Source organism: Thamnophis elegans, chromosome 12 (assembly GCF_009769535.1).
Source record: "Thamnophis elegans isolate rThaEle1 chromosome 12, rThaEle1.pri, whole genome shotgun sequence".
In the NCBI taxonomy this organism is placed as follows: Eukaryota; Metazoa; Chordata; class Lepidosauria; order Squamata; family Colubridae; genus Thamnophis; species Thamnophis elegans.
In genome coordinates this window covers 43,574,913-43,589,968 of record NC_045552.1, presented here as the reverse complement: position 1 = coordinate 43,589,968, position 15,056 = coordinate 43,574,913, and the positions used below count along the sequence as shown (strand labels likewise).

Below are 15,056 nucleotides of genomic sequence, written 5' to 3'. Positions count from 1 at the left end.
GAGGCATGCAAATAAGCTGGAGGCGGCTAAGCCATTCAGGTCATTCCAAACACGACCGCCTCTGGGCGTGGCCGAAGAAAAAAGATAATTCGTTCTGCATGAGCAGCGTGAGTTAATCTCCATAAATTAATATAATAATAAGGGAACTCTGTTTTAAACGTAATTGTGTCCAGTCGAGTTCAAGACACGAAGAACGGTCTCCACCGATTCAGGGTCTGCATCAGCGCTTCCCAATCTCAGCAACTTTAAGATTAGATGGGCTTCCGCTCCCAGAATTCTGGGCAATCCTGGGCGTTAAATTCGGCCCAGTTTAAAGCTGAGAAGACACCGGTGTACGATCAGTTCCAGGACTCTGCAGATCAATCTGAGGGTTAGTGGTGAGGTGGGCTCGTTTTCTTTCACTTGCTTTTCTCCAAATGGGTTAGAGATACAGATCTCGAACTCCCCAAATCCCAACGAAGGGGTGCGGGACGGACGGAGGGACGGGAGCAGGTGGAGGATCGCGCTGCGAGTAAATTAATTTAATTCGTCAAGGATGAATTAGGTAACAGATATAAGTATAAACATGATTATGAATACATGAAATGGATAAGAATACAAGGGACTATTAACTAAGAAAAATTAATTAATAAACATTAATATTTATTAATTAATATTAATCAATATTATTTAAATGGGCATTAATCAGGAATGATAGTAGTGTGAATTCCTGTAAATCTGGAAGGACCAGTTTCCTGCCTTGCTCGTCCAAGGCTCCTTCCCTGTAGTAGAGAAATACTATCTATCCCACCTTGGTCCTATTTTGCAGGGGAGAATGGGAACTGTCATACGTTTAGGTTACACCCCGTTGAAAAGCGTCCAAGCCCTGCAGACTCCTCCTTTCCCGGTGACGCCATCGAGGAAAATGAAATTCTATTGGGTGGGAGCAGGAGCCTCGCGCCGTGACGGCCTTCTGCGCAGCTTCGAAAGACTATTGTGCGCATGCGTCTCTGTCCACTCTTTCAACCACCACTTTCTCTCCGCCTCTTTCCTGCTCGTCAAGCTGCGCGTGACGTGATGTTGACGGAAGAGGCGGGGAGTGGAGCTCGCCGGCGGAGGCGGAAGCAGGAAGCCCGCCGCTGAAAGAAAGACCAGGAGTCCAACAGGTCGCCGAAACCGAGCCACCTCGTTCTGTTTTCCGCCGTCGTTCGATCCAGGCCCGCACCTGAAGCGCCGCCATGTCCAACATGGAGAGTATCCTGGGTGACGCCCGTGGTGAAAACACGGCAGGGCTTCGATTGGTGGTGGGGGCAAGAAAATCCCGCCTCCTGGCGAGATTGATGGAACGGGGGGGCGTGGCTTGTGGGGGACCCTCACTGCGGGAGGCGCTCTTGAGAGGGGGTGATTCTTGTGGGAGGAGCTTCAGCGTTTGAACCCTTTCCCTATTGGTGTTTCTGGATTGGAGTGACAACGAGAGTAGCCCGTGGGGTTGGGGGTGAGGGCGTTTTCTTCCTTGATGGAGACCTGTTTTATCTTTCTTTTTTCATGCCAAGGGACAAATCTCCACCTCTTCCCAAGAATATTCTCTGGCTCCCCAAAAGTGTTGGGGTATCCCCATTTTTTGTGCCTTTAAGGATTAGAGCACTGTTTCCGAAACTTGAAAACTGGCACTTTTAATACAAGTGAACTTCAATAGAACGAAATAGAATAGAATTCTTTATTGGCCAAGTGTGATTTGACACACAAGGAATTTGTCTTTGCTGCAGATGCTCTCAATGTACATAAAGGACAAGATGCATTCATCAATAATCATAAGGTACTTAATGATAGTCATATGTACAAATAAGCAATCAGGAAACAATCAATATCCATATAAATTGTAAGGATACAAGTAACAAAGTTACAGTCCTGCAGTCATAAGTGGGAGGAGATGGGTGATAGGAACGATGAGAAGACTAATACTAATAGTAATGCAGACTTAGTGAATAGTGACTGTGGTGTGGGAATTATTTGTTTAGCAGAGGGATGATTTTTCGGGAGGAAACTGTTTTGGTAGTGTCGTTTTGAGAATGGGAGTTGAAACAATTTATATCCAGGATGTGAGGGGTCTGTAGATATTTTCTCTTTTTGACTCGTGCAGTGTACAGATCCTCAATGGAAGGCAGGTTGGTAGTAATTGTTTTTCTGCATTTCTGATTCTCCTCTGAAGTCTCTGTCTGTCTTGTTGAGTTGCAGAGCCAAAGCAGACAATTATGGAAGTGCAGATGACAGGCTCAACAATTCAGCTGTGGAACTGTATCAACAGCTCCTTGGGCAGTTTGAGCTTCCTGAGTTGGCGGAGAAAGAACATTCTTTGTTGTGCTTTTTTATGGTGTTTTTGATGTTAGGTGGCCATTTTAGCTCTTGAGATATGATAGAACCTAGAAAATTGAAGGTCTCTACTGTTGATACTGTGTTGTTCTAATATTGTAAGAGGTGGTAGTATGGGAGGGGTTCTCCTAAAGTTGACCACAATTTCTACGGTTTTAAATGTGTTCAGTTCCAGATTCTTCCTGTCGCACCATGAAGCTAGTTGTTCAACCTCCCGTCTATATGCGATTTCATTGTTGTCTCGAATGAGACCAATCACTTTTGTATCATCTGTAAACTTCAGTAATTTAACAGATGGATCGTTTGAGATTCAGTCATTGGTAGATAGATAGATAGATAGATAGATAGATAGATAGATAGATAGATAGATAGATGATAGATGATAGATGATAGATGATAGATGATAGATGATAGATGATAGATGATAGATGATAGATGATAGATGATAGATGATAGATGATAGATGATAGATGATAGATAGAAGAGAAGAGAAGAGGAGAGTGCACAGCCCTGGGGGGCTCCTGTGCAACTCCCAGGATCCCCCTGCTGCCAAGTTTCAGAAATGGATGGACTACAACTACCATCATGCCCAGGCAATATAGGGCAGCTGTGGATGACCCTGAGGGACAGAGGCTGCTCAAGCACCCCTCCCTAGGCTCAGACTGGACAGAGCCAAACCCCTCTAGTGAGGCCCTTCAAAGCTTTTCTGGGGTTATTCTAATAGTAGTGAATCTAGATAATGGCCATTATTTGCATTGTTTATTTAAATTGGCTATAGCTTCGCTCTCTCAGCGACTTGGGCTTTCCTAATGCAAATAACAGGTTTAAAGATAGTTTCTATCCTTGGGCTGTGAGACTTTTAAATACAACCACAATCACTCCATGCACATGCTAGTTTTTTTTCTTTTTCTTTTTTTCGTTTCTGTTATAATTTTGCACCAGTGAGGTTAAAACCAATTTCGTTGTATTTAAGTACAATGACAATAAAGATTATACTTATATAATAAAACCATATGTCAACATAGATATAGGAGAGTGCCAAACTGGAGACTGGTATTTTCTATAGAATTCTGTGTGTGTAAGTGTACAAGTGTAAGCAGAGGCGATGGTTGCTACAGTATTTTTCTGACATTAGCATACAAGTAGTCCTCAACTTACGGCCCCATTTTATGGCTTCTCTTTCCACATTTGTTAAGTGAACCTGTGCAGTATTAAATTAATACCATGGCTGTTAAGTGAATCTGGTTTCTCCGTTGACTTTGCTTGTCAGAAGGTCACAAAAGACGATTATGTGACTCCTGGACAACTGCAACCGTCATAAATGTGAGTCAGTTGCCAAGCGTCCGAATGTAAATCCCGTGACTGTGGGGACGCTACAACAGTTGTAAGTGTGAAAAACGGTCATGAATTACTGTTTTCACTGATGTTACTTTGGTCATTAAATGAATTGTGGTAAGTCGAGGACTACCTGTATCTGGATAATGGACATTCATTGCATTATTTATTTTAATTGGTTTAGAGCTTCCCTCTGGGGGGGGGGACTTGGGAGCCCATGTAATGCAAAAACAATAAAAGTGATTAAAATATATCAACATAGACAGCCTAGTTAGGAGAGCCCCAAATTGGTATTTTGTATAGAATTCTGTGTGTGAAGCAAGTGTAAGACGAGGTTGTTGTTGTTCAATTGCTACGTTATATCTGAGTCTTTCACTCCATGGACAATAGCACACCAAGCGCCCCCCCCCCCCGTCCTTTCCCATACATAGCAGAAATAACCAGGTATAAAGTACTAAGAACTACTGTATTTTTCGGAGTATAAGACGCACCAAGATTTTGAAGAGGCAAATTTAAAAAAAGGTTTTTGCACTCTGCAGACCTCCAAAAAATGGGTCTTTTTTGTGAAAATGGGCTGTTTTTTGTCAAAAAGGTGGCATGAATACCCTTTAGGAAGCTTGTAGAGTTCTGGGGGCTCAGGGTGGGGGACAAAAATGAGCAAAAAGCAGCCTGTTTTTTATAAAAAAAAAAAGAGCACGCATAGCCATAGGAGGCTTATAGAGTGCTCCTGGGGGCAAGGGGTGGCAAAAAATGGCCTATTTTCCCCTCATTTTTTCCCTCCCTAGCCCCAGGAGCACTTTATAAGCCTTCTAAAGGCTATGCACGGCTATTTTGGTGAAGGGGGCGGGGTTTCAGGAGGCCAAAATTGCTGTATTCAGTATATAAGACACACCCAGATTTTCAGCCTCTTTTTCAGGGAAAAAGGTGCGTCTTATACTCCGAAAAATATGGTAAATAACTTTCCTGGCTTCTAGGCATCCGCTCACTCTCATGTGCCTGTCACAATGGACTAGTTCAGGAAATGGAATATCCCAATAAATCTGTTTGAATGGAAACACGCACACCCACATCTTTCTTTTGCAGTTTTCAGAGTTGCCATTTACAGATTTGTTATGGCTGTGATTGACGAGAACATATGCCCGTTCTAAGGTTTCTCTGATGAAACGCTAAATATGTGTTTTTGTGGCTGAGCTTCCAGACCAGCTGGTTAGACTTTTTGTGTGTGTGTTTTTGTCTGATATGACACATCACAGTGTCATGCTTGGATGCTTCTGGTTTCTATCGGCTGATTTAGTTTTTCTGGGGGTTTTTTTGGGTGGGGAGGGTGGACTTTAGTTGTATATTAAAGAAAGCCAAGAAAAGAATATAAATTTTGTTTTCTCTGCTGTCTTCGTTCTAAATCCTACTTCTGTTCATCTAGTTGGCTATGAAGTGCATGGACTATAAGCCCTGGTTGCCACATCTTGACAGCTGACTTAGATAAATCACTTGATGATAGGTGTTAGAAATGTGAATCCTAGTCATTTAGTCTTTGTTTTATCATATTTCCTTTAGGTCAGGACATAAGGATATGTCATCCTAACCATCTTTAATGACAGTTACTAGATATGTGCTGTGGAAATCAGACAATTAATAGCTGGTAAACAACAAGTTGGAATTAAAATAGCCTCCTAATGGAGGTATGCATTAAAGGCTTTAATTGACCTATATTTAAAGAAAATTAGGGAGTATTTTCATTTTATAGCTTCCCTTATAATAACTAGAATTTTTTTAAAATTGATTGATATAATGTTTAAGCTAAAAAGGATTATTTGTTTCTTCCATGGATTCTTGATGTTTATAAAAATTGAGCATTTAAATTTTAAATCCTGATGCCAATGTCTATATTTGGAGGGAGTATATATCTGCATATTCTCTCCCTCTGAATATTAAATTTTTTAATTTAAAAGATTTCGATTTCAGGGAGCCCCTTTTCAGGTTGCTAGGTGCATGACATGTTCTTATTTCAGTACATTTCTTAACTTGAAATCCAGAGCATCTTTTCAATTTGAAATTTGCTGCCAAGGAGCTTAACAGAAATTCAAAAAAGTGTGATAAAGAAGAAAAGATTGAAAAAGTCAAAATTAAGAAGGTAAGTACAGTAAATAATATGGCTACTTTTATGTAGAAAATGAGAAATTATCACAATGACATTAAAATTATATATAAAAATTGCTGTTAAGTATTTGTGATTATTTTTTCTGTCTACCTATACTCACATCAAAGAGTAAAAGTAATTTGTTTTCAGAGACTAATGTACAGAATTTCTGCCTCCAAAACATGTACAGATTGTTTCTTTTAACATTAGTTCTGACTTGGACTTGACAGTATTCATGTTCTCATTAAGGTATTGGCTGGGATAATACAATTCATTTGAGAATAATCTAGTCAGCAGCCTACTAACATTTTTCAGGTTCCGGATACCCATGGCAATACCAGCTCATTCCTCTTAATATTTATTTTATTATTTACTAGTGCTGATAACCCGGCGTATCCCGGATATTTATTTATAGGGGGGAAATATCTGGACCAAACGTAATTTCTAATGTTGGATTTCCCACTTTGCCAGGGGGAGCCCCCTTGTGGAGTACTGTGAAGCTGTTACCGTGGTGACTCCACTGCGCTGTATAATAGAAGCCATTTAACAGCAGTACCGTAGAAGCCATTTTAAGGCACAACAGGCTGTATTGTAACAGAACATACACCACGAGGGGTGTTAAGGGTGTCTTACCCCACACAGTATTTGTTTGCAGAGAGTAAGTCATCCGTGTAGGTTGAAATTGCTCATCCCAGAATTATGCTGGAACACACACACACACACACAGCCATTTTTGTATATATAGATTATTGATTTTATTTGCTATCCATCTCATATCCAACAACACTGGTCAGTTTACAACATAAAAACATAAAAACATTCAAATCATCAGTTATGAAATAATACAGCAGATAAACTCATTAACACAAGATGGCAATATCAATTCATTTAGAACACCTCCGAAAATGTATATTATGTATATAATGGTTGTCCTAATTGGCTTCCTGCTATGCATCTGCCATCATTTGCAAAGCTTCTTAGAGATCGGCTTTTCTTGGGTCCAATTATTCAAAGTGTTGATCTGTTGCAGGTGCATTTGAGAGAGAAAAAAGCGCCTAAACAGACACCAGGGATACCATCATCAACTTTCATGTTTCTATGCACCTAGGAATGGGACTATCAAACACTAGGGTTTCTTTTGTTCTTTCCATAACAGAGAGGAATAATTGTGTTCCTTTGTTCTATTTTGAAGGCAGTTCAGAAGGGCAACATGGAAGTGGCAAGAATCCATGCAGAAAATGCCATCCGGCAGAAGAACCAATCAATCAACTTCCTGCGCATGAGCGCCCGGGTAGATGCGGTGGCAGCGAGAGTGCAGACGGCCGTCACAATGGGCAAAGTAAGCAGGCAATTTATATATTTTTTACTCTTCCTTATAATAACAACAACTCCTCATGATAAATCCTTCCTCCTTTCCCCCCCATATTAACAACCCTGAGAGGTGAGTTAAGCTGAGAGAGAGGAACTGGCCCAAAGTCCCCCAGTTGGCATTCATGCCTAAGGTGGGACTAGAACTCACTGTCTCCTGGCAATTGGCCCAAAGCCACTCAGCTGGTTTTCAGGCCTATGTCAGGACTTGAACTCACAGTCTCCTGGTGATTGAACCAAAGTCATCAGCTGGCTTTCAGGCCTAAATTGGGACTAGAACTCACAGTCTCCTGGCAATTGGCCCAAAGTCACCCAGCTGGCTTTCATGCCTAAGTGGGACTAGAACTTATAGTCTCCTGGTGATTGACCCAAAGTCCCAGTTGGCATTCACATCTAAGGTGGGACTAGAACTCACAGTCTCCTGGGGAGCACCATGATTTGTTGCCATAAATTCAATCCATGACAATTCCAGATGGCAGTGAGAAAGTTCTCCACATGAAATGCTGAAGAATCTGAGACTATGCTCACACATTGTGATGACTCACTTTGCTTAATTATTGTTTATTGAATAAGCCAGACAGCAGTCTGACCTATGAACTCCAGTATTTACATTTGTGCAGTGCATTGGATCCTATTCAAACAGGCAATATTAGTGAGGTCCTTGGTGCTCTCTGAGCTTGGTGGATTTCTTGCAAGCGTTTCATCACCAAACTAGTAACGTCATCAATGCACTGATGATGTTACCCAGTGGAATAATGAAATGTCTGTAAGAAGGCCACCAAGCTCAGAGAGCACCAAGAATCTCGTATTTCAACCATGAGCTACGAATATTCTCTTGTGTCGAGACGATATTAACATTGAGTATCTTGCTTGTGATTGAAGAAGATGCTTTGGCTGGATACACTTATTTAAGTTAACAATAAACTATGATGTCCCAGCAACTATGCCTGTATTCATGTGATACACTAATGCTAATCTAAATAAAAGATACTATAGTATAATGTGATATTAAACTAACCCTTATCTGTGCCACATTATATAAGTAGCATGGAGGCAGGAAAAAAAACACTAGCAAAATTTCACTTATTCGCCTTACCAAAATGCAGCCTAAAAATAACTTTTTCCAGTAGTCCTTAAAAAGTAATTTACAAAGTAGTCATGAATGGCAGAGATTTGGTTATTTTTCACCTTAAATACCATACCAGCAGTTCTACAGATGTAATAATAAAATAACTCTCCAAAGTCTTCATCGGCACGACACACAATCTCTAGCTTGGAATGGGATGGCAATGGGAATAGAATTCTTTATTAGCCAAGTGCAATGGGACACAAAAAGGAATTTGTCTCTGGTGCAGAAGCTCTCAGTGTACATACAAGCAATAAGTGGTAAATCATAATCATAGGCATCATAAAAATACATTCTCCAGCTTCTTTTATCAGGTGCAGTGTTACAAATTAGGAGCTAAGGAAATTGAGGGGTGGGGAGTGGGGGTAATGGGAAAACTCTCTTGATATAATTATCCTACACTTTCTCTTCTAGGTAACTAAATCCATGGCTGGAGTAGTTAAATCAATGGATGCCACGTTGAAAAGTATGAACTTAGAAAAGGTAAGAAGGATACATTTTGCTTTTTAAATGTTTCCTGCTGCTCTTTTGATCTCTTCTACTTAAACCGTCTGTTTACCTACAGATTTCTGCCCTGATGGATAAATTTGAACAGCAGTTTGAAACCTTAGATGTCCAGACAGCACAGATGGAAGACACCATGAGCAGTACTACCACACTGACAACTCCACAAGTAGGTATCCATTCAAGCAGAGAGGTTTGCTTCCAACTTGCAGTAGTCTCTATCGATGTTTCTCAACATCAAAACTTTAACAAATTAAAAGATTTGGAAGGGACCTTGTAGGTCATCTAAGCAGGAGATCCTACACCATTTCTGACAGATGGCAGTCCAGTCTCTTCTTGAAAGATTCCAGCGACTCCCGAAGGCAACTTCTGTTCCATGGGTTGATTGACTTTTTTATTGTTCCATTGGCTACCTGGCTGTCTGGGGAATGCTGGGAGTTGAAGTCCACCCATCTTAAAGTTTGCCAACATGATCGCCAACATCCAATGACGGATATGGCACCAGAAGAAGAAACTTAAAGTTCTTGAGGTTGAAAAACATTGCTCTACCTCTGTTGACTACAGTATCTTGGCCCTGGTGAGATAAATGTTCAAAGGAAAGTTTGCCTCTTCATGATGGGCCTCCTCTTTCTTTGACAACTGACTAAGTTTTACAATGTCTTCAGTTGAGAGACTGTCATATTTTTTATTTTTTTAAAAAATACATGTAAAGCCAGTTTCTTACTAGTACTGGTGGGCCCTGTAAAATCTATGTAGGTGATACTTTTTTTTTTTAAGTCTGCAGAAAAATGTTGAAAGCCATTTCTTTATCTTAATAGTGTTAATTAGGAATGAAAAATAGGGGCACGGTGGCTTAGTGGCTAATATGCTGAGCTTGTTGATCAGAAAAGGCGGCAGTTCAGCAGTTTAAATCCCTAGCGCCGCGTAATGGAGTGAGCTCCCGTTACTTGTCCCAGTTTCTGCCAACCTAGCAGTTTGAAAACACATAAAAAGTGCAATAGGAACCACCTTTGGTGGGAAGGTAACAGCATTGTGTGTGCCTTTGGCATTGGCTGTTCGGCTTTGAAACAGAGATGAGAACCGCCCCCTAGAGTCGGGAACGACTAGCAAACATGTGCGAGGGGAATCTTTACCATCTTTAGGATTGAAAAATGGAAGCAAAAAAGGACAAGTTTTCACATTTCATTGTCCGCTGTGAAGGATTGAGTATGTTCTTCCAGGCACTGAAGGAGCAACACAAAAATCAAAAAAAGTACTGTCATCCTAAAACCGTCTATTAAAAAAAAAAGAGTGTAACCACTGCAATGCTCTGAAAGTCCATCCCACACTATTACAAGTTGGCCAAGAACTCTTTCAGTACAAAATCTCCGGTAATTATCTGTGTTGTGTTGCTGCCCTTTTAAGTGTAACTCAGTCTTTTATATAACGTCTGCTTTTTTTTTAGAACCAAGTAGATATGCTCCTTCAAGAAATGGCTGATGAAGCTGGGTAAGTGTGAATATCCGAAAGTCAAAATCACTGCAGTGCATGAAAAAATACATTTGGGGGAAGCAAGGAATTCCTGGTTTTCTCCAGCTCGGTAGAGTCCCACAGGATTGAGAAAATGGACAGGCATAGCATCAGAGGTGGATTGCTACTGGTTTGCACTGATTCAAGTGAACCAGTAGTGGTTTGTTGGCATGGGTCACAGAACCGACAGCGACCCAGGCTGTCCACTCCTCCAAACTGGTTCCCTGATCGCCACTGGCATTGCTGGCATGGTTTTATGTCCTTTCTTCAATGTTCTGCGCATGCACAGAAAATTTTACAAGCAATTGTGCATGTACGCAAAGCAGCAGTAACGCCGGCAGCAACCCACCCCTGCATAGCATGATGTACCGTATTTTTCGGACTATAAGACACACTGGTGTATAAGACGCACCAAGATTTCAAAGAGGTTAGTAAGAAAAAAAAGTTTTTTTCCTACCCGGCTCCCAGGAGCACTTTGCAAGCTTCAGCAGGGCTGGGGTAAGGCAAAAATGCCCCCTTTTTGTGGAAAGCAGGCTGTTTTTTTGCAAAAACGGAGGCATTTTTGTCTTCCCCCAGCCCTGCTGAAGGCTGCAGAGTGCTGCTGGGGGCTGGGGGAAGGCAAAAATACCTCCATTTCTGCGAACAATGGGCTGTTTTTTGCAAAAATGGGATGCAGGTGCCAGGCCTTTGGGAGGCCAAAAATGGCTGTATTCAGTGTATAAGACGCACCAACATTTCCATGCTTTTTTTTGGGGGGGGGGGGGAGGTGCCTCTTATACTCTGAAAAATACGGTAACTTGTTGCCTATAATCTGGTTCCATCCATGGGCCAAGCTTTTGCTGGCTGGAGAATTAAAGGCGCTGATGTTCAACCCATTCTAGAAAGCAGCAACTTGAGGAAAACTGAACTAGGTTATAACCTACTGTTAATCCTGAAGCGGAAGAATTGCTCTCAGAGCAAACATTGACATTTTTTCTGATCATGAGTTAACAACAAGATTGGAATCAATTCCCAAGATCCACATTCTATAAACATCAAGAAGGAATTCTACCCCCTCTCCCAAACTATGCTTATCTCAAACCCTGACCTGTGGTAATTCAGGTGTAGAGGTTTGTATACCCCACCCATTACAGGGTTGACTGTGGCTTGTGCGGTGTAATGTCTAACTTTTGACTCGGGGATACTTTTATTTTTAAATTTAAGTGAGATGCTTGGGGTTTGTTCCTGGAATAGGGAATGCCATCTCCGCCTGCCAATGTTTAATTTTCTTGTTTGTATTTTTCTCCCTTTGAATTTTAGGCTTGATCTGAATATGGAGCTACCTCAGGGACAAACGGGCTCTGTTGGCACAAGTGTTGCTTCAACAGAACAGGTGAATATTGCCTGTCCTGGCTTGTTCTCTTCTCCCATTATACTGTAGTGCCCAGGGGTCAAACTCACCTTGGCTTCAAACATTTTAGCAAGGTGTTCTCTGCCTGGTTGCTGGGTGGGCGTGGGCATAGCTATGGCAGGCGTGGCCTAGTTGGCCTCCTGCTCCACTGCAAGGGGGGGGGGCGTTTTTGCCCTCCCCAGGCTCTGGAGGCTTTCCTCAAGGTTCCAGGAGGGGAAAAACTGCCTCCCCAGCTCCAGAGTCCCTCTAGAGGCTGGAAACAGGTCTGTTTCCAATGGGCGCGCACAGAGGCTCAGGGAGGGCAAAAAACAGGCCTTCTGGAAGTTTGGGAAGGCTCTAAACGGGCCCGTTTCCAGCCTTCCCGAACTTCCAGTAGGCCTGTTTTTCGCCCTCCCTGAACTTCCATGCACGCCCTGCCCTTACCTGCATCTAAAACAGGTCGCGGGGGGACTCCTGGGAGGAGTGGGGCAGGGTGGGCAGGGCCAGCCAGGAGTGGGATTTTGTGGTTCTCCAAACTGCACAGAATCTTAGCTAGAGGTTCTCCTTAATCACTGCGAACCCCCAGCAGCCCACTCCTGACATTGCCGTCACATGACGTTCTGTGACATTTTCCCCCTTCAAGCAGCTGGGGTGGGCGTGGCCTGCACGTGACGCATTCGGCCCCTGCTTGACACCCCTGGTATAGGGCATGCTGACTGGGGGATTCTGGTCCACAAGTGGTGGTTGCTGAAGTTGGGAAACACTGCCATAGGAGATTGGCTGGGATACTGATTTAATATTTAAACTTTTATATATAGCTTGCTAATGTCCAATATGGCTTACTCTTATCATTTGGTGCTAGATTACTTAATATAATAATAATAAAAATAATCTGCAACTTTTAATGTCTTAAACAATTTTCTGTCCTTGCCTCATTACTTCTGCATCACTTCCTATGCATGGCCTTGTTTATCTGCTTAATTTATTTACAAGGTCCAGAGGCTGCTCACTTTGAGCTTCTGTATAGTTCTTAGTTATATATAGTTCTGTGTAATCAGAAGTGGCTCAGTGGCTAAGACGCTGAGCTTGTCGATCAGAAAGGTTAGCAGTTCGGTGGTTCGAGTCCCCACCACCGCGTAATGGAGTGAGTGCCCGTTACTTGTCCCAGCTTCTGCTAACCTAGCAGTTCAAAAGCATGTAAAGAATGCAAGTAGAAAAATAGGAACCACCTTTGGTGGGAAGGGAACAGTGTTCCGTGCGCTTTTGGTGTTTAGTCATGGCTGCCACATGACCATGGACATGTATTCGGACAGCGCTGGCTCTTCGACTTTGAAACGGAGAGGAGCACCGCCCTCTAGAGTCAGAAACGACTAGCACATATGTGCCAGGGGAATCTTTACTTTTTATAATTCTTAGAAAACTTCAGAAGCTTTTTTTTTAAAGTAACAAGCCCATTTATCTGGCACAAACCTATCTTGACTTTCCTTGTATATGATCTCCACCCCTTCAGTTGTTACTCTTTTAATGTGTTTTGTATCTCGATCATATATTCATAACTCTCTCTATTCTGAAGGATGAACTCTCACAAAGACTGGCACGTCTCCGCGATCAAGTGTGAGGGAGAGTCACATCTGCAGCATTGTACATATGCTTTCCAGCTGCATTCTCTGTACATATTTCGTGGCCTGACCTGGATTTCTGTCGAGATGTTCAAATAACACATTAGTGACCACTTGTCTCTCTTTCCCCCCCCTTTTGCTGTGCTTTCCAAAATGCATCTAACTCAGTAGTGTTGTGCCATGAGTGCATTTTCTAGGTCTGTATTGTACATTTTTGAAGCTGAAGGTTATATTTTTGCAAATCTCTTCACTGATTAAAATGTCAGTTTTATCAGATGTCACTGCAAGTAATCAAACAGAAAGAACAGCTTGGAATAATTTTAAGTTATATAACAAGTTTTTAAATTATGGATGATTTTTGCAATTAAATCCCTAAGATGGTGTGTATGATTGACATGGTGTCACATTAACTATCAATAGGATAAAATATATGTGTGTGTCCCCCAGTAATTACATCACTGGAGAATCTTTCCAAAGCCAGTTACTTGTCATGACACCTAAAAATCAAGCAATATTTATGCTGTCCTTATAACCTGAAACTTATATTGATATCAACAGTTCAGTACCAAAGGAATAAAATATATATTTTCAACGCGTTTGCTTAGATTTCCTTAAAAATATACATGACACTCCCATAGAGAGTAATACCTTGATATTGTAAAGAAAGCTATCCAAAACATCAAAGGTCTGAAACGTCATTTTAAGATTGTGGTATTGTTGGATCTGATTGCTTCCTGCTGTGAAGGAATGAGTGGAGCAATCGACTGAATTATATCAGAAAGGAAAATGAACAAACATTCTGTCTTTGTATCTATGCTTAAAACAAATGGTAAGATAAAGATGTCTTTAACTCAAACCCTATTCCTGATGATTTTTTTTTTGAATCTATGCCATTTTCGTGTTACTGTTCATTGGCCGAATAAATATTAACCATGTTTCCTGAAAATAAGACAGGGTCTTATTTTCTTTTGACCCCCAAAATAAGCGCTTGGCCTTATTTTTTGGGAGGTCTTATTATTTTTGAGGTGCAGGAGGAGGCGAGCGTGGTTACCTCATGGCTGCTGCTGTGTTGCAATATTTGGGGGGGGGGAGGGCTTATTTTAGTGCATGCACTCAAAAGCCCAATTGGGCTTATTATTCGGGGAAATCTTATTTTCAGGGAAACTTTTACTTAACTTTTCTAAGCAGTGGAGATAAGTTTATCCTCACTTTCTTCAGGGATGTTCTTCCAGTTTTCCAATCTAGCCTAGAGACATGGGCTTTCCTGGTGATCTTCCAAATGTATTTATTTATTTATTTGCATATCACCTTTATTATTTTCACAAATAATGCGTGGATTTAAATCAAGTTGATTTCAATCATGATTTCAATCACTACAATTGAATTGAATTCTTTATTAGCCAATTGTGATTGGACACACAAAGAATTTGTCTGGTGCATAAGCTCTCAGTGTACATAAAGAAAATAAAAATGCATTCATCAAGAATAAAAAGATACAACAATTAGTGATAGTCAAGGTTACTAATAAGCTATCAAATCGTACTAGTAAACAAAACAATATAAATTGAAAGATACAAGCAACATGGTTATAATCATAAATGGGGAGAGATAGATACTAGGAAGGAAGAGAAGAATAACAATAATACATTCTTGGTAAATTATTGACAGTGTTGTGGGAATTAATTATTAAACAAAGTGATGGCATTCGGGAGAAAACTCTCCTTGTGTCTAGTTGTTCTG

At 41.3% G+C, this 15,056-nt stretch overlaps 1 protein-coding gene across 2 annotated transcripts; it reads left to right on the top strand.

Moving 5' to 3' along the window:
* The first annotated feature begins 304 nt into the window (after positions 1-304).
* On the top strand, positions 305-14,172 carry CHMP1B (charged multivesicular body protein 1B). Of its 2 annotated transcripts, XM_032228594.1 has the most exons (9): positions 305-382; positions 1,043-1,233; positions 5,718-5,815; positions 7,014-7,160; positions 8,730-8,798; positions 8,881-8,988; positions 10,264-10,307; positions 11,628-11,700; positions 13,271-13,375. In XM_032228594.1, exons 2-9 carry the CDS (start codon positions 1,218-1,220, stop codon positions 13,313-13,315), a joined length of 600 nt encoding a protein of 199 aa, XP_032084485.1. In that variant the 5' UTR covers positions 305-382; positions 1,043-1,217; the 3' UTR covers positions 13,316-13,375. The 2 variants fall into 2 exon arrangements, with proteins under 2 accessions (XP_032084485.1, XP_032084484.1); XM_032228593.1 differs by lacking the exon at positions 305-382 and having other exon boundaries at positions 854-1,233; positions 13,271-14,172.
* Positions 14,173-15,056: the final 884 nt, after the last annotated feature.

Coding starts and splice junctions, on each gene's coding strand:
- CHMP1B (XM_032228593.1), top strand. Junction 5,816..7,013: donor AAAAAGTCAAAATTAAGAAG/GTAAGTACAGTA, acceptor TCTATTTTGAAG/GCAGTTCAGAAGGGCAACAT. Junction 7,161..8,729: donor CGGCCGTCACAATGGGCAAA/GTAAGCAGGCAA, acceptor TTTCTCTTCTAG/GTAACTAAATCCATGGCTGG.